The 24,211-nt window shown below is 44.1% G+C and overlaps 1 protein-coding gene across 1 annotated transcript; it reads right to left on the bottom strand.

Moving 5' to 3' along the window:
* Window positions 1-27: 27 nt before the first annotated feature.
* Window positions 28-24,183, bottom strand: parga (poly (ADP-ribose) glycohydrolase a). Its single transcript, XM_062463370.1, has 18 exons — window positions 23,699-24,183; window positions 23,391-23,425; window positions 22,508-23,155; window positions 22,296-22,428; window positions 21,232-21,354; window positions 21,024-21,101; window positions 20,655-20,729; window positions 14,887-14,979; window positions 13,557-13,711; window positions 10,548-10,627; window positions 10,357-10,417; window positions 9,963-10,038; window positions 8,044-8,191; window positions 4,465-4,543; window positions 4,222-4,330; window positions 3,347-3,452; window positions 1,916-2,044; window positions 28-1,281 (listed from the first exon to the last, which is right to left on the bottom strand). The coding sequence occupies exons 2-18, from the start codon at window positions 23,402-23,404 to the stop codon at window positions 1,124-1,126; spliced, it is 2,265 nt and encodes a 754-aa protein (XP_062319354.1). The 5' UTR covers window positions 23,405-23,425; window positions 23,699-24,183; the 3' UTR covers window positions 28-1,123.
* Between the last annotated feature and the right edge of the window lie 28 nt (window positions 24,184-24,211).

The raw sequence follows: 24,211 nt of genomic DNA, 5'->3' as shown, positions 1-24,211 counted from the left end.
AGTAATAAAACATGAAAACATTCATCATAATAGGATATAATTTTAATTAAGAAATCATAATGATAACTGAGTACAGCCTAAAAAACAACACGATAATTACAGCATTTTGGCTCTTCTTCATCTTAACTCCATTCTCATTAATTGTGACGAAGCCACCCATAGTAAATCATATAGTATAGTCCAAATTAATAAAGAATTTAATAAACAACAAATTATGCCAATATAATATCAGTCCATAACCAACTATGTTGATCTATTATTAATATTGGCAGTTTGTTTTCCCCAGTCACTTTTGAGATTAGAAAATCAACCATTATTAATCAGCATGTTCATGCAGCAGACTCAATAAAACTTTTAACAAACAAACCAAACAATATTTTTGTATTTGTTCTCCCCCATAATTAAATGACAGAATCAGTAAAGATTATGTATTTCTAGTTGATATTACAAATTGTACTGTAAACCTGATAACCAATCTTGGGTCAGTTTCCCTCCAAAATAACTATAATTGATACAAAGCTTTTTGGGAAAATCTGCCCTGAGCAATGGAATATGTGAAAACACCAAACAAATCGAAAACAGCAGCATAAAGAGTATTTTGAGGAATCCATATTACTTCCATGCATAGACTCCTGTATGACATCACATCTCTCTACATACAGGAATCTCACATTTGCCTTGATGTAGTAGTTGTAGAGACAATTGTTCAAGACAAGAAAACTCAACACAACCAAGGAAAATGTGTCATGCCGTGTCCGGCCTCCACAACCATGCAAGTGTATTTGGCCACGTTTGGATTTCAACCACCTTATAATCTTAAAACAACTCTCTGCATCGCCATTGAGCAATGGAAAAGGCTTAACAGTGACTGGGGGTAAATGAACTATTGCTAATGTTCTCTGTTGAGTTCTAATGTGTCTGGTAACTCACTGGGAAGTCACTGGTGGAAAAAAGGCAAATTGTGTAGTGCTGCTAGTTCAAGTGTGGTTGCAAACCTAAAGGGTGAGAGAGAGTTGGAGAGGGAGCACTGGTGTCTACAAACCTGAAATCTCTAATAGGTGCAGATAGGGGGTGGGGAAAGGAGGATTGGGGTATATTACGTTTTTTTTTTACATCTTCTGCATTAGTCCGAGGGGATGCCAGATGTCCCAGGATCCTTTGCGGTGTCGGCGCGGGTGAGCTTATTGTAGATGAAACCGTACAGGCTTACGTCCACACGAGACGTGCAGCAGTTTTTACACACTTCACTGGAGTACTGGTTCAACAGGCCAAACAGTCTCCCTGGGAAGGAGAGAGAACAGAGGAGAAGAAAGAAGAGAGAGACAGTGAGTGGGATTGAAGAGGAGGAATGAAGGGTGAGAGAAAGGGTGGGATAGACAAAAGGTCCAGAGATGGAAAGACAGACAGAGAGAGAGAGAGATGAAAGAGAGAGAGATGGTTAAACAGAGAGCAAGAGGAAAATGATAGAGAAACTAAATTGTGTTCACATTCATTCATAAATCAAAAATGCATGGGCGCAAGCACACACACAAACACATTGAAGCTTTTCTCCGTAGCTCCACTTTAGGAAATAGATGGATGGGGGAGAATTTCTTTGAGAGGCTTCAATAAATGTCAACCCGTGAAAAATGAAAGGGGTGGGGAGGGGCGGGGGTCACTTGGGGCAGTAATCCACTCTGTGGCCAGGCCCTGATGAATGGACTGAGGAACTGAGAAGGTCTACAAGGTGGAACAACTTAACACAGAGATTGTAACGTTTTTTTTTTATAATTTATGTGAAGTAGCCCTTCGATGCAGGGTCGAAAGACACAGCGTGTAAACTAGGCAGCCCTCGAGAGACAAGAGTGCTACGCTCGCCGGAGGGGGGACAACTTCTCTGTCTGTCTGCGTGCGTGTGTGCGTGCGTGCGTCTTACCAACGTTGACGGTTCGTTTTGTGAGGAAGCTGTGCATGGCGTGCACGTCCCTCATGAGCTGAGCGTCTCCGAAGGTGAAGTAGGCCACGTCTCGGCCTGCTTCCGCTGCAGCCATCAACTGGAGCAGAGCTGAGCGGGAGAGAGGGGAGGGAGAAATAGATGGAGAGAATGATACATTTATCGAGAGTGAGAGACACACGCACACACTAACTTTGACTCATCCTTCTTTACCCCTAAGGAGAACCCTAGCTCGTGACCGATGCGTGGAGATGGAGAGGCACGGGCGAACGGGACGTTAATCTCGAGCAAAGTAACATGAGCGACACGGTTAATTTGTATCAGAGCAGTAAACAATCCATAGGTAGCTTTAGCCCTTTACCTCTACTCAATCTCAGCCACAGCAAATGAGGCTTGCCAACGTTAAATATTTAACGCAATGGGTATTGACGGCAGTTTAATGAACAATGGATGGAGGGGAGAAAAGCCCCATTAACAAAGTTCAATGTTTTCATCGCTCTAACTGCTAACGACTATAAACATCCACAAAGAATGAGATGTAACAGCTGAACTTCATGTTGATTTGCGATCTTACAACATTCTGTTCTGTTATTGCTCTCAAGGAAAAAGGACAAATGGTAATTTAAATGCTAATATGAGGAGCTCTCGGAGCTAAAATCCATCCTCAAGGGTTTTATCATCAAGTCCAACGTGTCTATTTATAGGTTTATAGAGAGGAAATAACAAGCCATGGTTCTAAGACAAACTGTACAGGCTCAGAGTGACGCAGGCCCCATCTAGACGCGTTCGGGTTTTTAGCAACACACAAACTCGTCCATATCCAAGTATCTTTAGTACAAAGTAGATGGAACACATTTAATAGAGACATGGATTGGATTGCGGTAAGTATAGTACAGTGCACTTCAGTATGCCGCTATCCCTTATATGGATGGACAGGTCACAAAACCATGTATGTCATTTTATTTTTATTTTTTTGGGAAGGGGGGGGGGTGTCTATACAAACCTTCCCCTGCCTGGATTTATGAAGCGGGCCCCAGTAATCAATCCCCTTTTTAATGAAAAACCATAAATGTGTGTCAACCAATCAATACATAAAGGGCGGAGGGATGGGCCTGCCTTAAGTAAATGAGTGTGAGGTTCACAGGGGGGAAGAGACTAATCAGAGGGAGCGGGAGAGTTTGTGAGAGGGGGGGGAGAGAAAGAGAGAGAGAAAGAGAGACAGAGGGGCGCCGACTGGCCTCCATGTCTGTGTCTATAAACGGGAGGGGCGTGGCTGGCTGAGCCGTCGCCGAAAGGGATCTCATGTGATGAGTTCATCTCCTTCAACCTGTCCCTGTTTCGACATGGTGTATGGTGTACCCTAGCATGTGCTGTGTGCTCTGTTGAGCAGCAGTCCCACAGGTGTGTGTGTACCTTTGAGCTTGGTGTCTCCACCGAACACCCCACATCCCCAGTTGCCTGTGGCGACGGCAGAGAGGTGCTGGCTGTTGCTGTTGGGCCGGAAAAACCCACAGTACGCCTGAGAGAGGGAGAGGCAGACGACACACACACACGCACATACACAAGACAGTGGAGGTGGTGAGAAGTAACAAACGTTATTTCAGGTTGGGCTATATTCTCTATAAAGAGTAGGTCTTACATTCAAGACAAAAACAAACATGTAAAATATTAAGGGAAGGCTTTATTATTCTGTGTTGTTTAGCTATGGCTTATATTGCTCAGGGGTAAAGGAAAAAGGTGCTATTGATCTTAAGGTCTTCAGTTTGACACATTCCAAGTCATGTCAGACCTTTAAGACTACAGCAGAGGCAACATATAGTATAACAACCAAACCATCACCTCTTCAGTACAACGTGGCTATGACATTTAGTATTTCAATTGTATTAAACCCCCTGTATCGGATTCAGTCAGCATTTCTTGCAATGCTCGCCTTTAAAATGAAGTCATTGGCGAATGGCCCCCTGTTGCCACAATAGCAACACAGTGACAGCGGTGATTTGGAGGTGGAGACATCGGTGACAGCCCTGTCAATCTGTGCTGGGCCACTGCTGTGTGAGACTGTGCTTAATGAACAGGACAACAGCCAACGTCTCAATTTATCCTGGACGCTCATTGTTTTATATTAAATCTTTCACCGGCAAACATATTTGTTTCCCTCACTGTAGACTGGTGGGCAGGACTTAACAGTGAAACAGAGAGGAACCCAGCTATGGTAGTGGTGAGTGATGAGGGTCTGGTTTAATTGTGTGTGTTGGAGCTGAGTCAGACTTCTCAATCAAGCCTCTCACCTTGTTGAGTTCCCTGGTCATCTTCTCAGGATGAAACTGTTCCAGGAAGTGTCTGTACTTCAGGGCGTCCAATGCCACAATCTCAGTACATCTCCTCTGCCAATCATCTCTGGTAGAGAAGAAGGGGGTGTGGGAGGGGGGGTTATTTTGTCAATTGGTCTCCTATTCAATTGGATTTATCAAAGAGCACAATCACTGAAATATTTATCTGAACAAATTCGGTTATCGATGACATAGAGCTACCTGGGAGTCTCGTCCTTGTGGCTTTTCTTCCAATGGTAGCTTTCGGCGTAGCCAGAATATTTACTATACTGCTCTGTGCCTGCAGAGCAAGACCAGAAAAAACCATCCATGTACAGACAAGACAATCCAGAGGGGTCTTAAATGCATTCTCAAATTACATTGTTTCTTTATCCATTCTCCTTCTCTCTCTCTCCACACTTCCCCTCTCTCCCTTCCCTGCGAGTAGGGTTAGTTAGTATCAGATTGACAAAAATAAAGGTCACTGATTAAGAGCCCATTAGCTTACAGACGTGAAATGAAAAGCTTTCAGCTCTAAAAGGCAGGACCCTGTAAGAGAAAGCTGCTAAGGAGAGCATAATACATTAAAATTCTTATTCATAACCTTCCATTTATGGCATAAACTTTACTTACAAGCCCTATACTGCTAAAGCTGCCCAAAAAATTCAGATTCTCTCCACAGGAAGCGATTCATCAGAAGAAAATTCCCAACAAATCGAACTTTTAAAATATCTTTCGGGTCCCTTAGCAACCAACTTGAATTGGACAAGGGAAGAGGGGCCTCCATGTCTGGGGCCCTGCATGATTAGTGTCTGGTATAGCCACCTAATCAAACCTTCATCATTACAGTCCTCATTAAGGCCCTTCATATGGTGTTGTACATGCTACCTTTGCGCTCCCCAAACCCCAAGAGCACAGGAGGCAGGTGCAGGAGACTAGCAGGGGACCCTGGAACTGCTAGGATAAGTGGGCCAGCTGCCCAGGTGGAGACATGGGAGACCTGGAGCTCCAGCTGTGATGCTTCAAAGCACTTCCTATGAACCCTCCCTCTCTGGTGAGACAACCCACCAACCCCCAGATACTCACCAAAAAGTCAAGACTGTTAGAACACATAGCTTTTGCTGTGTCAACTCTTCCAGGTTCCAGCGTGGAGGTTCCAACTCCAAGGTTACCAGCGTGACAGTAAGTGAAATGAGATTTTAGCAGACAAGCTAAAAAAAGGACTTCAGCTAATAACCCTTCACTGTTGCCAGCAGATACACTAATATTAGACACAGCATAAGAACTATTTAAGTGGATGGGTAAGTATGCAGGGGCCATGGCTATGATGGCTGAGTTCCAGTCATCCAATGCACCAGAGTGCTTTTTACACAAACACCACCTCCTAATGCTGGGCCCAGCCCTAACAGGAAGACGACCAGTATCTGTCGTCCATCAACAGAGCTTTCCTTCTCTTCCTCCTTCACCTTAATCTGATTTACCTTGCCTGACGCATGATGGCATCCAGACGCATGCTTTCTCTTTCTCTCTCACACACACACACACACACACACACACTAATCCCATGAGTGCATACCCTCTACCTCTCCCCTAAAACCACCATTAGTGCTCTGGCCGACCAGTATGATGCAGTAGGAACCCCACGTCAGAGCACCTTTATAAGGAACACAATGTGATTAGGTAAGCAGAGAGAGATGTTACAGGCTGTGTGTGTGTGTCTGTGCGTATGTGTGTGTGTGAGAGTAATAGTGGATACAGCAGACGTGCCTTGAATATTGTGTTGTGTTTTCATAAATCCAAGCTATGACTGGCCCATTCCATTAGCAAAGCCATGCCCTTTATAAATTCTTCGCTGTCCAAATGTAATAAAGTTAAGTGGTGGGGAGGAGGAGGGGGGGAGGCGCGTGGGAGGGGAAAAGGACGGAGGGAGGGATGGGGGGGAAAAGGGAAGATTGTCTCTCGAAGCTGAAGGTGACTCTGAAGGGACCCATGGAGACAGGAAGGGTCCGTTCTTTTTCTGAGGCTTCTTCCACCCCCACTCTCCAACCCTCCCACCTCGCCCCCCAGTCCCACTGGGCCATGGAGCAGGAGGAGGGGGTCTGTGTCGGTGGCTACCAGACCATACCGCACCCTCCGTTCCAACCTCTCCTTCCCATGTGCAATTCATCTCCTCCGCTCGGCGTGGTCTCAGAGAGCTCCGCAGCGACAGAATCAATCAACTGCAGACTGATCGGAGCAACAGATTTTTATTTTACTCTCTCAGTGCCCCACCGGTCAGTTGGAAGGTTTTCCACCACATCCAAATTGTGGATTTACAGTCAGAGCCGAAAGCATCTTATGACATCAGCAGCAATATAACAATGATGTCATACCTTTAGGACAGGTTTTATAACTAAAGACGTGGCTCGAAGAGACATGTCAAATGGAATAGCCGAGGAGGATGAAAGTTATAAGGAGGAAAGACTCCACTCTTCTGGCTAAACAACAGTCAGTCAGAGCAGTGGATGGCTAGGGAGGTATGAGAGGAAAGCGGGTGAGGAGAAGCAGAAGCAAGGATGGGAGGCAGCGGGGGAGGAGAAGGGAGGGAGGGCAATAGGAGCGGGGATGGGGCATCTTATGAACAGGTTGACTCCAGCACAATGAGTCGGAAGGTGAAAAATGGGGCACTTCTGTCGGGGAGAGATGAAGTCTATCAGGACAGTCCCAAGTGATTCAATGTCATGGATTTACCTTCAGAGAGGATGGGTAGAGGGGGAAGAGGGAGGATGGAGAGAAATACAGAGAGGGGGGTGGAAGGACAGGGAGGCCGGATGGTGTCGAATGAGTGTATGGGCCTGGTCAGTCAGGATGAAATGACTTTGGACTACTGATGGAAAATGACTACTGACCATGTGAGGGAAACTGACTTCTGGCCGAACTGACTTCATTCTGCTTAGAAATGTCATTGGAATCGGATGCGTATCCCCAAAATAATTTGTGTTATGTGTATTATAGATGTCTGAACTATGCAAGGCCGTAGCCATGGAGTCAACATTGGGGGGGACGAATTCAATTTGTTATGATAATTTCAGACAGCGTGCGTTGTTGCCTGTTGTAGCGTAGCACATTTATATTTTTATATCAATCTTTTGACCAGATTTGAATATTGGGGGGGATGTTTCCCCCCCAATGTATATTATGATTACGGCCTTGGAACTATGCATTCAAAATTAATAAATGCAGCCACCTAAGACACAAAAACACATAGCTAAAGTAACTAGTGAAAACTGTAGACAACGTTGTCTGTCATTTTATAGATGCTAAATGTAAGGGACAGTGTGGGCAGATGTGGCACTACGTGGTTCCGAGCGTGTGTGTGTGTATGTGAGAGAGTGTGTGTATGTTGAATGATTGAGAGTGAGTCTATGGACAGAAGAGCAGGTGTTGTACTAGCCTGTGTATTCAGACACACATATGAGAGACTAACATCAATCCTTCAGATGAGGGTAGGACAGGGAGACAGAGGGCGAGGAGGAGACGATATGACTCAAAGAGAGGGGGGAGGTAGAGAGAGAGTTATAGAAAAAGAGGGAAAAGAGCGAGGGAGAGAGATGGAGATATTGCTGTAGCCTTGCTAAATGACACGCCACGGTGAACAGCGAACAGTCCACTACTGCATGACTTACTACAGCACATACTGTGTTTAGGGCCCTACACACTCGCTCACTGAGAAACTCCGTTTAACCAGCGTTGATGAGGTTCTTCTCAAATGTATTTGTGTGCGCGTGTTTCCGCGTGTGCATGTCAAACAGACGTTCTCACCGGTGATGATGAGGCACTCGTTGTGGTCCAAAGCCTCTGTGAAGAGGCGGGAGACAATGAGCTCAGGGTTGATGAGAAAGCGAATCTCCTCCTGCACCAGCCCCAGCCCCGTCACTCCTCCGCCCACCATCCTGTTGGCAAAGTCCACCTGCAACAACACCCAAAGGACACACACTCAGACACAGTGGAACGGCTCCCATCTGCTTGCGTCAGGACAAGAGCTTCACCAGGGAAGTTCAGGTCTATTGAAGTATACCAATCAAGGGTCTGGTGCGTATGACAGCTAACACCATAAAAACTGTCTGTGGTTATGGTGACACACACTGGCTGAGCTCTCAGCCAGCTGTCAGTTCAATATGCTACTAAGGGTTCTGGAGTTACATGGAGAGTAAAACACTCAAATACTGACTAAAGCCAAAGCTTTCTGTCAAATCTTCCCAATATTTGTAGTTATTGGTCTTTGGCCAAGCTCATGCTCTCTCAAGTCTCACTGGTTGGTCAGAGCCCAACTGTATAGACTCAGACTTACAGTGTCAGAGTATCTGAGGATTGCTTGTGTCTGTTGCAGCTATCACCTAGCTAGGCCAACTTCTATCAGTTACCTAGGCTAACTCTTATTGGCAAGCTATGCTAACTCCTATCGGCTATCTAGACTAACTCCTATCAGAAAGCTAGGCTAACTCCTATCGGCTAGCTAGGCTAGCTCCTATCGTTCATTAGCCACACGGCTTTATTATCTGCCGCCCACGGTGGTCATCTAACACAGACAAACTGTCTCAGGACGCAAGGATTGTTTCCTGCCTGGGCCATAATCACATCAGCTTGATGTTGTTGTCACACATACAAATTTAGGAAGAAGCGCAAAGCTTCAGTCCAGCACACCAAGCAAAGTACACTAAGATGGGAAACAAACAAATGTTTCCAAGTATTTAAAATGATAATCGAATTGAGTTAGCAAAACTGGAGCGGCATTGTTGTTTGAAGGGCTTGAATGAGAATGGGCCATCCAATTCAGTCAAACGGCTGCTTCTGTTTAGGCAGCCTGTCAGGGCTTCGGTTGATGTTCACTGGCCCACAGCCGGCAGGGGGAGGGGGTCTGGGAGGGGGTTGGCAGATATTGGGCAGTGGGGTTAAGTCTGTCCGCTTATCTATCTCCTCTCATCGGTGAGTGTGTGTACATATGTGTTTGTGTGTTTGCTTTTGACCCTCCCTCTGCCCCATCTTCAGCTCGTACTGCCTATCTCCAGACCCCCCACCTCACCTCTCACTCAACACTGTGACAGAATGACAGCCCCACACCACTGCTATCAAACTCCAGGACCCCAGCCTGGCCTGCCCGGGTTGAGGTAGCCGTCAATCAGCTTGCTACACTCCAGACCCCTAGGACCCCACCCACCTCCTCCTCCATCCCTTCCTCTCCCCTCAAGAGTCCTCCCGTCCACCCTGCACCCCTCTGAGCTACTCATGCGTACACATCAGCTGTCAGCTTGGGGGGAACCCACACTCCACAGAGACACACTCAGAGGGAATGCAGGGAGAAGAGAAGGGGGGGGGGGGGGTTGAACAGACAAGGAACAGGAAAATATACAAATAAACATGCCAATATAAATTTGAGTGGTGAAAGCAAAGCATGACTAAAGGCTGGGTGAAAGCTCAACTGACAGCGAGAGGCACACGGGTCACTCAGAACCCCTCTGAAGAGGGTCTGGGTCTTGGTGAAACGGGGAGACTGAAGGCTCTCTTGAAGGCTGATGGTGAGGGAGATTTAAAGACATTCCTAACTTGAATAAGGTGGAAAAACGTACATACTGAGGAGCAGAACGAGGAGATTATAACTGTAGCGGACAGCAAACATGACATCCTACTGTGAGATGGAGCAGTAGACTTTACATGCGGCAAGACTCCACTGTTGTTCCCACCTGTAGCATTCCATAGCCGTCGTCCTCAATGGTCCCCTCACAGGTAATGTGAAGCCTCCTCAGCTGTGTCTGGGAGCTGGAGCACACATATGAGGTTTTAGATCCATCTCAGTAATCCCTTAGGTGTTCATTAACACTGTCATCAAGCAGATCCCTTAATTAGCCATGAATTCATTTAGGATTTATTCATTAATTATTCATTATTATTAGAAACTGTTGATGTGTCAAACCTCTGGTTGTGGATTTTTGAGCATTAACACAGAACCAAAGCTTCTGTATGAAGACTCAAAACCACTCCATTGACTTCACAAAGTAATTTTAGAAGCAGTGTTCTCACACAAATCCCAATTTTGAAAACAACAAAGTGTCTTGCTTGAAAAGCTCAGTGTTCTACCTTTCCCAGTTTGGCGGAGTGCTCAGGCTCTGCCTTGTGAACGTCACAAGACCAGTAGGTTCTACGGAGACGAGAGAACACACATGAACATTTTTAAGGTTCTGTACAGAGATGATAAAGATTCATCATCTAGCATTAAACATCGTTTCCAAAGAGCGTATATACATTAACCTTTGCCCTCAAATGCTTACTGTGCTCTGTGACTCTTCTGAAGTAGCAGAGTAGAGTCTTCAGCTTCTCAATCTTCTTCGGAGAAGAACCTTCAAATAATCTGAAAACAAATCAGTGAAGAATTGTTAACTCAACATGTGATCTAAAAGATTCTCTCGGAATGAAATGCATTAAGGTCATACAGTTCAAAATGAATAGGCACTAGCATGAACTAGTGTTTGTTTAGGGGTGGGGGGGGCAAGCTTAACCATCAAGACTACACAACTTGACATGTCAGTGTAGGAGGCTTTCAATCTAAGAGGATTTTTCCACCTCCCCTCTATTTCGCTCAACAATGGCATAGCCCCGGGCCCCTGTCCCACAAAGACTGCAGTAAGAGAGGTTGGGTGAGGGAGAGGTAGGAAAGAAAAACATATATAGAGAGAAAGAAAGAGAGGAGATGGGGAGATAGTAAGCCTTAGGAGAACAGCTATAGCCAGTCCCATAAAGGGCAGCCTCCTGTCTAATCACAGCCTGGCATGCATCCTCCCTCCTGCAGTCTTCAGCCAAGAAAAAAAATAAAAAGGGGGGGGGGGGGGGGGGGGCGGGGACCGTGGAAGAAATAAAATGACAAAGGGGACGCTGATGCACTAAAAGCCCTTCAGGGAAAAAAGAGAAAATTCATGTATTTAAGTCGATCCATGAATGTCGGCATGGCTTTTCCCCCCTCACTCATTCCCTCCCCTCCCTCACTCCACCTCTCTCCCGTTAGCCAGCAAGACCAATTTGGAGTAATGTACCCCGGAAGGCAACCTGTCTCTGACACGGGAGAAAAGCTAGTGGGCCATGGGCATGCGCCCAAGCGTGGACACAAATCACAGAGAGGGAAATAATAATGCTGCAATATATAACTTGGCTAATACATAACCACTGGAGACTGGTCCACTCCACTGCTCCTGTTTAGGTGCTTGGTACCTCCAGGTCCCCTGAACTAATGTGTATCAAGCTAGATACCGTTTTCTGATAATTTGACTTGATGAGATCTTGAAGTTCTGGTCTTTTAATATATATATTTTAAGATGTTGTCTTCATTTGGCCATACTGATTGTGAGTCTGTCTCTCCACGCCATGTTCTCATCTGAAGGAGGAAAACTGCTCTGTCCCTCATCCTTCAATCCATCACTCCGTAGAGGACAGATCCTGACAGCTCTGCCAAAACAGCAATCAGGAGATTGCCCTGCTCTAGCTGGCCTAGACAGAACGCTACTGTAGCCGATAAGCAAAGTGACGGACGTTCACTCAATTAGGGGAGCAGGGAGGGGCCAATAACGATCCAAGCTCCTGTATCAGCCCCAGCCACTCCTTTCTCACCATCCCAGAAAGATTCTAGAACTATCTTTTTTCCTCTCCCTCTCCTTCTCTCATGTCCAGGTTGTGAGGAGACATGCTGATGGTGCAGACAGATCGAGCCTCTTGCTGCCCGGCCTGGCTTCAGACCAGCCTCTCATTTGAGTCCATGCTAATGTTATTACAGTCTGCCCACCCCGACGTGGCTTCTACTGATGGCGGAGGGAGATGGAGATATATCTTTGCCTTGGCAGACGGATGGATTGAGACCAAAGATTGGCAAAGTGGGGTTAAGATTAAAATAAGGAGGGATATTATCGACGTCAGAGGTGCACGATTCATAGGATGTTTGCCCTTCACAGAACTATACGTCAATGTGTCATTTCTTGTTGAAGATACATAAGCAGTAACATAAACTACATGTACCATGCATGTACACATCCTTTAATTACTCACTGTAGTTAATTATGTGTAACAGACATTTTGCTGTCTTTCAGACAAACCCTGTTCCATGAATGGAGTGTAAAAATAGGGTTGGAGATTACATCTGTTGGTGAGATAAATGTGAAAGCTAGATAACTACCCAACATAAATATACCATGGATCCACTAATGAGATACAGCGAGTCTTAATTCAATTCAGTTAAATCATATTGGGGGTTGAAACTGGTCTATGTCCATTGTGCATGTAACAGGGTGTGGTCTTCGTTAGTGCCAAGAGCTGCTAACATATTACAACATAACCCTGTTAACCATGCATGTAAATTAATTTACAAGACATAATCATCGCAGTAGGAATCTTTTGAAACGGATTTTGTCCAAATTTTCGAACCCAATGTAATTGAGTGTCGGCTGAACGGCACTGCAACCAAGGCGTCCGAGAAAGAGTAATTGGGAAAATGTTATTAACACACCATCCTAAAACAACGATACAGGAATTTTCAGTCCAAAGGAAAAAAAGACATCTAGTTGAAGGAAAAAGATTTGATCTGGTAACTTCCGATTTAGAGCCCTGAAAACATTGAACAAAGTATATATTGTTTACTACGTAGCCTAAACTCTATTTTCTGCCCTGTTTTGGGAAACTGACTGCTGAAGAGGGATAGAGTAGATGGATAGCTATGCTCTTTAAAAGAGCCAGTCTATCAAAACACTCATTTGTTTCAATTAGCCTTTGCAGGCTTTACTTCACTTGTTGTAACAGACCACTGGTTCTGAGAAGATACCACCGCTCATTGACACCCTACTACACTGACAGTACCACACACAGCCTAGTATAGCACAGTACTGAACAACATAGTCCAGAACAGTACAGCAAAGTACAGGCCAGCCTTGGCAGGAAATGAGTTCCATTTGATCCCCACCACCCCTGAAAAACCTTCGTTAAAACCTTTTTACTACATTGTGTGTATAAATTAATTAACTTTTTTCCCCTCAGTCAGCTCGATTGGCAGTTGTTTTGCCCATTATAAAAAATTGCGATTCTTATGGCAAAATCTGATTTTCAGGACACTAGTGCCCCCTTATGGAAATGTGTTTAGTCGCTTCTGAGCATTGGGATGCGATCTATTCCTTTGGCTGGGTTGGGGGGGGGGGGGGGTTGACACTGGGGTTGTGCTGGCAGTGCATTCAAGTCATTCTGATTGAGGTGTGAATTCAGAGTATTGACAGAGTATTGACAGAATTCCTCTAACGCTATGTTACCTGTAGAAGTTGATCTCGGGGTAGTTGCCGTACTCAGATTTGCGTGAGTTCCTCCGGGGGAATGTGCAGAAGAAGGCATTGGCCAGCAAACAGGCGATCTGGTCCTGAGACAGAGTCAGGGAGTGGTTCATCCTCATCTTCAACAGAGGAATGGGCTGAGAGAGAGAGAGGGAAAAAAAAAGAAAGAGAAGTACAGTGAGAGAGGTGTGCTCGGGATCAGGGAAGATAGGATGTAAGAAAGGAATGTGAGAGATGTCCGAAGGTACAGAGGAGGGGGGGGGGGGTCATTCGTTTAGCAATTTAGAAAGGGGGTAGGCAGAGTTCCATTAGCTAAATGGGTGGTTGTGATTAAGGCCCCGTTCTCTGGTCTCCCTGTGGTTGAGCTAGTCCGAGCCACACAGCCCATCCATCTCCACTGATTACTGCTAAAGAGCCTCCGAAGGCTGCTCAGATGTCTAATCAATACCAGCGCTAATAACACATAACAAACAAGTAAACATAGTGTAGCCTAGCCTAGCCATAACCCTGCATTCCACTGGGACAGCCAGGAAGCCTTCAGTATAACTAACATCAACAGTGCAGCTTGGATGTAATAATTACACTCCAAACTAAAGAGAAGTTTTATAAATATAAAGTTTTATTTTAATTTTTGGGGTTTGACACTATACCATAACTCCTGAGTTAGTTGCTCTGTCTCATATGACAAATAGTTTAAATTTTCCAGGTTGTAAGTGTAAAATGACAAGGAATAGACTCATTAAATTGATTCATCAAATCTAATCCAGGCATTGGTGTACACAATTGAATGAAAGAGAAGAGCTAAAGAAAGGAATAACAACGTACAGTAGATCATGGAAATGGCTCCAACACAGATTGTTGACCAACATGAATTAACGTGAGGGATGTGTACTGTGATGCTGACTCGGGAAGAAAAGTAGTTGGGGTCTATCCTGACTCCAGAAATCAGTGTGTCAGGAGGCGGCCATTTTGGGGCTGAGATATTCCCTTTCATTCATCTGCTAAACTGGTCATGTATCCTAATAGACCCAAGACAGATGAGCTGGTTCTCCCATTGATCACTTCTGGCAGGCCTGTAGCTCTAACGCAGCTCTGCAGGAGGAATATGGACGACAGGGGGGTGGGAGAGGTCATGTAATGTGACCTTACATCCACACTTGCTGGTGTGGACAGAGTGCCACCCCCCACCCCTACTGATAACAAAGGAATCCTGAATTTGAATGAGTTAACTAGTGCTTAAACACTTCTGTATGTTGAGCGCGCGCACACACACACAGACACACACACAGACATCTACATACAAAGTACTCACCATTGTGCAGAGGCGAGGGGCACTGAGCGCTAGATTGACCATCTTTGAGAGAATGGTTCCAAACAGCTGCTGCGCCTCACAGCTCGCCAGACTCTAGAAGAAGGAAGGCAGGGGAGCAGGAGGTGAGGGGAGCAGGAGGTGAGGGGAGCAGGAGGTGAGGGGAGCAGGAGGTGAGGGGAGCAGGAGGTGAGGGGAGCAGGAGGTGAGGGGAGCAGGAGAGGTGAGGGGGGCAGGAGAGGTGAGGGGGGCAGGAGGTGAGGGGGGCAGGAGGTGAGGGGAGCAGGAGGTGAGGGGAGCAGGAGAGGGTGGCAGGAGAGGGCGATGGGAGTGAAGAGGTGGATATGAGGGGAGCGGGAGAAGGAGGGGGGAGGGGAGGAGGTAAGAAATACAAGAAAGAAAGCGATGAGTGGAGAACAAGAGGGAATGGTGAGGGGAAAAGTAGAAGTGAACGGGAAAAGGAGAGAAGAGAATACAAGATAAATAGGTGGTCAAGCTGCTGTTAGAATGCAATGTTCCCTCATGCCTGTGCGTTCTAATTATTCTAAATTTCATCTGATAATCTAACATCAACACAGGTAACATACAATGACTCTTTCACACACGACGACACACACACACATGCCTCCAATAAATGTTAAATGGACCACTTCTGCTGAGCTGACTGCATGTCAGGGAGACTATTACTCAAAGCCAGGTGTCACTGTGACTGATTGGATCTCTGGCAGAGACTGAGGCAGGGGGAGGCCATTCAGTTTGCATTCAAGGGCCTTTGCCATCCCACATTCACTTTAGAGCCCGACCGATAAAGGATTTTTAAGGCCGATACCGATACAAATATTTGGTGATTTAAAAATCCGATATTCCGATATCGGCCAATATAAAAAAATAATTTAAAAAAACTGAAACGCGTAACAAAACAAACTGATTTCCCTAACAGTAGTTATTTGTAGTTTACATTTGGTCACTTTTAGCAGAAGTTCTTATCCAGAGCGACTAAGTACAGGGACATTCCCCGAGGCAAGTAGGGTTAAGTGCCTGCCATCTGACTCCTGTTATTATTCCCTCACTAAAATAATATATTAATGCAGCTTCTGATAAATAAAATGTATAAAAATACAAACTTAAGATGTGAAACTTAAAGTCCTTTGAACAAAAACACAATAAAAAAAAAAAACATTCATATTCATTTATCAGCCATTATAAATGACGTTACCGATAGTTTGGAAAATCCCCAATATCGGCCGATAATATCGGCCTGCTGATATATCGTTCGGGCTCTAATTCACTTGTTCTTTGCCAAAACACACAATTCAGATCCTTTTAGACAGGAGTTTTCAATGGAAAACAATGCATTTAGGTCAATTTCTGTCATTTCGTGGGTGTAAAATGGAGACATGAGAAGGAGGAGGCGAAGAAAGAAGCAATACAGTGCTGTGAGTTTAGATACAAGAATCATGTCCGATGGGCCAATATCAAAGACAAAACTAAGATCTCTCATAACCTACAAATGAAAGCTCTCCGTGTCAGTAAAGGTGAGAACTTATTGTTTTTCACAGGATGGAAACTCCCAAAGGTTTGATATCAACACGCTTGATAATTGTATGTGCAGTCCAAAGATCCTTCTAAATTCAGCAACCAACGGGAGAAGAAATGCAGTCACGACTCAAAACTTGCGCCAAACGGGGGTGGGGGTCATCCATACTGCAGCCTACAGCTTAGCTCAGCATTCGTCTGTGGCTTCCTCTAAAATAAACACCAAGTTATTTCATCATAGCCAACAGAATTTACTACCCAATCACTTATGAGTGTATTGGCTCCAAATGTCAGCGTCATCAATCAGAAGGCCTTATTCCATCAAGGTTAGCCAGTGAGTTCCTCTGATTAAATGGGCCTTCTGGAACACATGCAAATGACCAATCGTACTGGGAGAGGAAGGAGTGCTCGATTCCGAACAGGAAGTCTTTGGCGGGTAATTTGGCCAGGGGAGCATTTATAAGGCTGCAGAGCAGGCCTGACTAAACGCTGTCAGAAGTAATGAGCTGGCAGACATCATAAAACGCTCCTGTGGGGGTAATAGATGGGAGTGGGTGATGCGGCTGGATGGGGGGAGGAAGAGATGAGGTAGCCCCGGTCTAAATCAAAAAGCCCTCCCTTCACAGTACACACCCACAACCGGACAACGCACACAGACACACACTAAGCACACAAACATATGATATCTGTAGGTTCCATACATCATCACAAATAGGATTGTGAGAAGCAGGACATGAGAAGATATTTTAGATCTATGGCTGTATTACGTTATGTCGCCACCACAGTCTGATCTTCTTCTACCCAGGTCTCAGTTAAACGGAGCCCCTTTTCATTACCAGAACATTACATTTGTGAGGTACTGATTTAAGATCTATTAAATTGACAGATTTTTATCAATTTGGAGTGTGCCTACCACTCTGGGATATACAGTATTCCAGATAGGCTAATGTGTGTGTTTACAGTTTTTCTAAATCTCTTTGACTCAATTTTTAAATGAGAGTAATTACTTTTTTAAACAATAAGTTTCAATCTTCAAACAAGTAGTTTCTTATTCACACCAGATTAGAATTTCCTATTTATTCATGGAAACTGCACGTGTTGTGGCACGTGTACAAGAGTAAGTACTATTGTCCACAATTTGCACAACTACACACATGGCTTACCGATAACAACTGATGGTTGATTCTCAGTAAAATTTGAATACTCTTGGAAAATTCACAACTTCTAGTAAACATTCTTACATCAAAATGATGCATGCAATTTAGAAAATCTGTCAGATATCCATATACCGTATCTTTTATAAATATCTATGACATGGAATGTAATGGAATAGTGTTACGTACAGTGAGGAGGTATTTATTTAATTGTATTAACTACCAAATGACTAAATGACTAAATGTACCACAGGTTTTTTTCATTGTTGCAGTTGTATATTTTTTGCACGTATATCATTTTGTGGCAAATTTCCTGTTCACTGTATGACTTCACATGTAAGAAATACATAAAAATGTGTTAGCAAAACAAAATGCGAATTTTGCATTTCTACTAAAAATAAATTGACTGTGACAAGTGCATATCCTTTTTCTGTGTATTATAGTATTGTTCATTATTACTGTAACTTTTCCCAGTAGACATTTACCGACTGTTGAAATCGGTATCTAAAAAGGGCAGTGTGATACAAAATAGCATTTAGATAAACCAAACTGACATTATTGTATAGTACAGTAAGCAGTCAACAAAAAAGGTTAATCAAAACTGAAATTTGTACTTAAAAAACATTTGCAGGATGGACCGACATGAAAAATGTGACATCAAAAAACATCTAAACATTTTGACCAGAACGGCTCACAATGATTCTTTTTGAACTTGTCATTTTGGTGCCATTGACCAATTTATTGACACAAGGTCTTGAAGCACACATTAATTGTTTTGGGTGAGTTATCTATTTTGCAGACATGCCATAGAGTTGTGATGTCCCATAAAACAATTGTGACAATTGCACTTACAGTTCAGACGATGTAAAGACTGTTTCAAATGCATCCAAAGCAATTGACTATCAACTGCAATACCTCTCCCAACACAAAATATAGCACTCTGCTATGCTTCTCACTCTTTCGACATTCATCAGAAACTATAGCGCTGACACTTTCATTTCATTGGAGGACCGCTAAGACACTTTACAGACAAGCCCTAATTTGTATGTCCTTTTTTTATACAGCCTATTACACCTAGGCTGTCAATCACTGGCCTAGAGGCTATTCACCATTGGACAATTACCCAAGCACTGCCACAAGCACACGTCTAAATTTAATTAAGTGCATGTGGAAAAGGACAGCAGGTTGGCATTTATGAAAATGAGTCAACTCTTGACTACTGCGTGAATACATTCAGAGGATACTGTTTGATAGTGGTAAGAAATATTTTTTCTCTCATTCCTGTCAAATTAAGTTAAAGATAGACCAGGACTATAAATAAAAGACTATGGTGTCAGTTGTATGAATGCATCTGAAAAAAACAACAAAAACCTGCATATATTATACAATTATAAATAATAAATAAATAATATGTGCACAATTGACGCTTTTTTGGATGGTGAAACCATGACCTCTCGGCCCTTTCTCAGCTTCAGTCTTTCCTGATGGAATGGCAGAGCGGTGAAGGAGGAAGAAAAGATGGGCTGAATGCTCATCGCTCAAGTCTCTAAGTGGACAGTAGGGAGTCGCTGACGCAACAGAGCTTGCTGGGGCTGGAGAAGAGGGCTGGCCACATCCATGATGGCCTTACTTAGCATCTTTATCGATTTAACGGCCCTTTTTAATTAAATTGGATTGAGCTGTAAAACGGCTCAGAAGGCTATTGATCTGCTGAGTTCTCTCTCCCTTACTCAGAGAAATTATTTTAGAAGGGGGGGACAAAAGCAAAGACAAGACCTTTGCCTGTAATTATGGGTTCACGCTTTTATCCAAAGCAACACACAAGAGAGGATTTGAAACTGTGACCTCTAAATCTGTAGTCAAATGCGCCATCACTGAGCTATACCCATCCCTGTACAATTAAAATGAATAAAGACAGAAGACTGGGGTCGACTATATGTTTGTGGGGGAACCTTAATCAACATTAACCACGTAGTTCCATTGGAGAATCCTCAAGCTCGTAATGGCTGCAACCTGCTGCTGAACTCCCCCTTGCTGTAATTACCACACACAAAAAAAAAAAAAAAAAAGAGAGCAAGAGAGACATCCACACAGAGCCGAACAGACGAGACGAAAAAAAGAGGAAATATGCAAGACGGTGCGTCCCCTCGGCTCGTCTGCGGCAGCTGCTGACGCCATGCACCGTGCCAGTCCCTCCTAATTGGACGCCACGCTACACAAGAGGTTCCTCCCAGGCCCCCTTGGCACCAGAAGGGGCAGACGCACACCAGTGAGCATACCGCCAAAACAACCGGAAGTGTGCGCTTCTCTCCTTCTCAGGAGTGTGTGTGTGTGTGGGGGGGGCGTTTTTATTATTTATGTGTTAGCGTTAGCCAGCTCATTAGGGGAAACTTCTAAAGGCAGTCAGTTACAGAGTAGCGGAGCTCAGGTGCTCAGGGACCGAGGCTGTCACAAAGGTGACACACACCGTTGGCTGCAGCTTTATCAGGAAAACTGCTCTATTTCCTGTTTATATACGTTTGTTAAGTGGAATGATCATGGAGCCACAATGACAACAACAACAAAAAAGATATGGCACATCAGCGAATGAAAACTATTGGTTCTGCTTTCTGTTCATGAGTAGTAAACTGTTTGTGTCTGTTGTATTGCTAATCTCATCATCTAAACATTAAAATTGAACCTAATCCAAGACATAAAGGAATCCTTGAAGAAATCACTGAATATTATGCTGAGTCCATGCCAAGGGAGATATTCTAAATCATACAGAGAAAATACAATTCAGACATCAAACTAAATTACCGATGATAATACCTTTTGGGAATTGTAGGTCTTTAATTTGTGAGAGATTATGATTTGATTTTCACAGACCACACTATCAAATGGTAATGACCCATCTGGCTGTTGGTAGAGAGTGCCCGATAAATACTGTCTCTGGAGTCATCTGAAAGCTGCAAGCCACGTCACTAGAGATGCTTTTGAAAACACAAACTATGCTTCAAAATCCTAAAACTGAACTCTCAGTTCTCAATGGCTGTCGCAAGAGATGCCAGGTACTGTACGGTTCATGTTTGAGCATCTTACCTCAGTGCATAGAAGATTTAAAGCTGTGAAGTCCCATTTCTTTGCATGGGCTGTGTTGTATCTCAGTATTGCATCCTACAAGGGGAGGAATGTTTTAGCACAGCACATTACTTCTCTGTTACTTAGGCACCAACCATATTTACTGACAGTTATGCAAACTATACTGTAATATGCCAGCATATTGTTACTATATTTAGGAATTTCACTGAAAAACAAACACGGATATATTCCCTCATTAGCTTTGTTGGCATCGAGATTCTAAGCCATGACAGTTTAAAAGTCTGCCACCTTCTGACAATTCCTGGTATAACTTTCGGTTTCCTTAAAAATAAAAGCTATGACCAGGGAAATACCCTTATTATTTCTCACCCTAACATCCAGAGAGCTTTTGAACTCCCCGTCCAAGGCAGCCTTTATCAGCTCCCAGCGACTCTGGACTCCTCCGTCCTACAAAGACAACTGTTACAGACCTGCAAATGCCCCATCATGTACACCATAATAGGGGGATTAGGGAGAGCTCTCATTAGTGCCTCTGCCGTCATGTTTGGCGAGTGTAGCTTCTGACGGCTACGTGTACCTCACTGTCCACAGGGAAGAGGTTCTTCTCGGAGCAGGGCATCTTCACAGACATCTCGTCCCAGGCGTCCTTGAACTTTGTGGGGTAAGGGACAGGCACTTCCCCCTCCCTGAGGAGATCGGTCTGTGGAGAAGGGACAGCAGAGACACCTGGTCAGGTCTGTGCATGTCCTGGCTGCTTTTGCACAAAATATCTAGGCCCTTCCCTTGGGGGACACTTCATGAATCATTATTAAATGCCAGAAAATATTTTTGAAACTAAGTGTAGCATTTTGGAGTGTTTATACAATATGACTTGATTTTTGACAGTATACTGTCTAGCTCATTACTGAAGAAATAACAGCAAATGACAGCCCCCTGTCTAGTACCCATAGTACATTGCAGCAACCAGCTAATTACATACTGCCTGTCATCCGAAAGTCCCTGATTACAATCCTGTATGCTGGTGGTCTATGTCTACCAAGACTAATTCTAATATTCAAATAACTGTGTGTTAATTAGTGACGTGATGTCAAATCCATTCCACTTTCATCTTTTAGGGGACTGCTTGAGCGGAAATGAACAACTGGGAGACAGAAAGAGACGTAGCAGTCAGAGGGACGAGGTGCGCAGGATCAGCCTCCACTGGGGGTCCTCTGGGACCGCCAGCCAGGCAGGACAGGCTCTAGTCTGATAGGAGTTTTCCTGACATGGAGCCCCGAGGGGCTGGAGGAGAACTTGAATGTCGGCCTCTCCAAGCCCCACACTCCCCGCTTGGTCTCACAAATGTTCTCTACCTCCCTCCTTCCCTCTCTGGCTTCCTCTTTTTCTCACGCTGTCTCTTGATTTTTCTATCATCCAACAACACTCTCAAAGTCCAGAGAAGAGGTATCTCAGCGTTTCTGAACATAACACAAAACCATGAAGGAAAAACTGCTATGACTTATATTATGGACGATTATTACGGCAAATAACTTTGCCATCCACTCTCTGCATCACAAAAAAATGATTTGTCTGGATTCCTTCTGCACACCACCTCTTTCTTCACACACAGTCAAAAGCAAATTGACAGGCAACTGGACTCACTCTGATCATGACAGTGTGATTGTGCGCCACCTTCAGGTGTGGCAGGGGAGGGGCGCACTGGGGCATCCTGTTGAGGTCATCAATGGGTGTTCCCAGCCATTTCCTGTCCATGTCCGTACTTAAATCCAACACACTGCAAAGAGCAATAGCATAAGTACGTGCAACTACGCACACATTGATTAGTGATCAATTAACTATGTACAGTCACCTACCTCGCCGAGGACGCTGTTTGGATTTCACTAGAATCCTGATTGACAGGTCGCTCCAAAGTAACCGTAGATATACTACTAGACTCTGGCTTTTCTGCATCTTCGGTTTCCATGGGAACATCCTCATTTTGCGCAAGTGTTTTAGAATGCTGGGGATCTGTTGTTGAGAATGTGGTGGGGACAGTGAATTCCCCTAAAAGGTTGAGGGTTGGGTTTCCTTCTCCAGAGTCAATAGACAATAGAGATTTATCTGTGGTTTTGTCAGGACTCATCATCTCTTCATCATGGGAGGTAATTGAACCCTCGTCATGGTTGAGGGAAAGGCTGAGGGAGGGTTTGGGTGCTGCAGTGGTTAATTTGACTAGGGCAGATTCGGGAGAGTTGGGCCTCTTAGCTTTCTGTCCATTAGAACAGTGTGTCTGAGTAGTGATATTTCCACTGGCACCACAGTCCACAGGCACATGTGATCCATGAAAATATCCACATTGCACCGCAGAATTATCTGCTGCACTGTCATCTTGTACACATGTTTCACAATCTTTATCACTCTGAAGCTTTGGTTTGTCAAAGAGGTCTTCCTTTCCACCTGAAAGGTTTGATTTTGGAACATCATTCTCAGTTCCCCCAGGCTTAACTTCGGAACTTGCAATGCTGCAGACCAGATAGAAAATAAATTACACATTAGATAAATCAGGCTTAATTTACAGGTGTTCACACTTTCCAACTAGCTTAGTTATTCTCTGTCTCAACACAAAAGGTTACTTTCTCCTTTATGTCCAACAAAGGTATTTCTAGATACATGCTTGAGAAACTGTAGCCTACCCTGTGGTTTTCACACAGACATGCATTGACATTACAATAATTATTTGGATAAATTAAAACCTACCTATTGGCCTCCATGATTTTCTCCACCTGTAAAAACTGGTAAAAAAACAAAAACAAAAAAACAAACACATGAGCATGGTCTGATGTATATTCTTACTGTTTGTTATTCTAAAATCAGTACTCCAACGTATAATGCAATATTGTTTCAGTACCGCACTAGACTACCATTCACCAGCTAGCTCGTTAGTGTGCTCTTAACATGTGTTTTCATAGCTGGATACAGATTATTTCTGAATGTAATATCGAGCTTCGATTGCAACTTCAACTTTGAGCCTAAAACAATTTTCTTCTTTTTATTAACCAACGGACCTTAGTTTGAGACAGCTTTTGTGCTGTATGTCTCCCACTTGACTTGGACGGACACCCTTCTGATTGTCAAGTCCACAACCAGACTCGTGAGGATGGAAGTAGATATACCGTCCGATTGGATATAATTATGAACTGACTTCTAAACAATGTTTCTCTTCTGTTACAGTAATGCTGTGCGCAACTTGCTAGCTAGCTAGCAATTGGTAACAATATAGCTAGCACTGCTTCGATTTACACCAGCAGCTAGTGCTAGTACTAATAGCTAACTACACAATATTGGCTCATTTGAGTTAGATATTGCAAACGTTTTTGTTATCAGACTTGCAGGCCGTTTGTTCTGTTCACGTAACACAAACTCATTAAAATCACATAGCTACGTCTTTCAATTTCATATTAGTACCAGTTTAATTGAGCCTTATCAAAACAGACTCCAATGCCATCTCTGTACTGTTTCACTTTCCATTCGTTGCTACAGAGATTACTTGACGGCAGGGGAAAATTAAACCAATCAAG

This window comes from Osmerus eperlanus, chromosome 6, assembly GCF_963692335.1.
Source record: "Osmerus eperlanus chromosome 6, fOsmEpe2.1, whole genome shotgun sequence".
Lineage (NCBI taxonomy): Eukaryota > Metazoa > Chordata > Actinopteri > Osmeriformes > Osmeridae > Osmerus > Osmerus eperlanus.
The sequence above is the reverse complement of the archived record's forward strand: the minus strand, read 5'-3'. Positions and strand labels throughout refer to the sequence as shown.

Bases quoted from the DNA above. Each gene is read 5' to 3' on its own strand.
- parga (XM_062463370.1), bottom strand. The intron at 21,355-22,295 runs GTGAGTCCAGTT...CCTTCTCCACAG, and splicing joins ATCACACTGTCATGATCAGA to ACCGATCTCCTCAGGGAGGG. The intron at 14,980-20,654 runs GTAAGATGCTCA...TCCTTCTTCTAG, and splicing joins TAAATCTTCTATGCACTGAG to AGTCTGGCGAGCTGTGAGGC.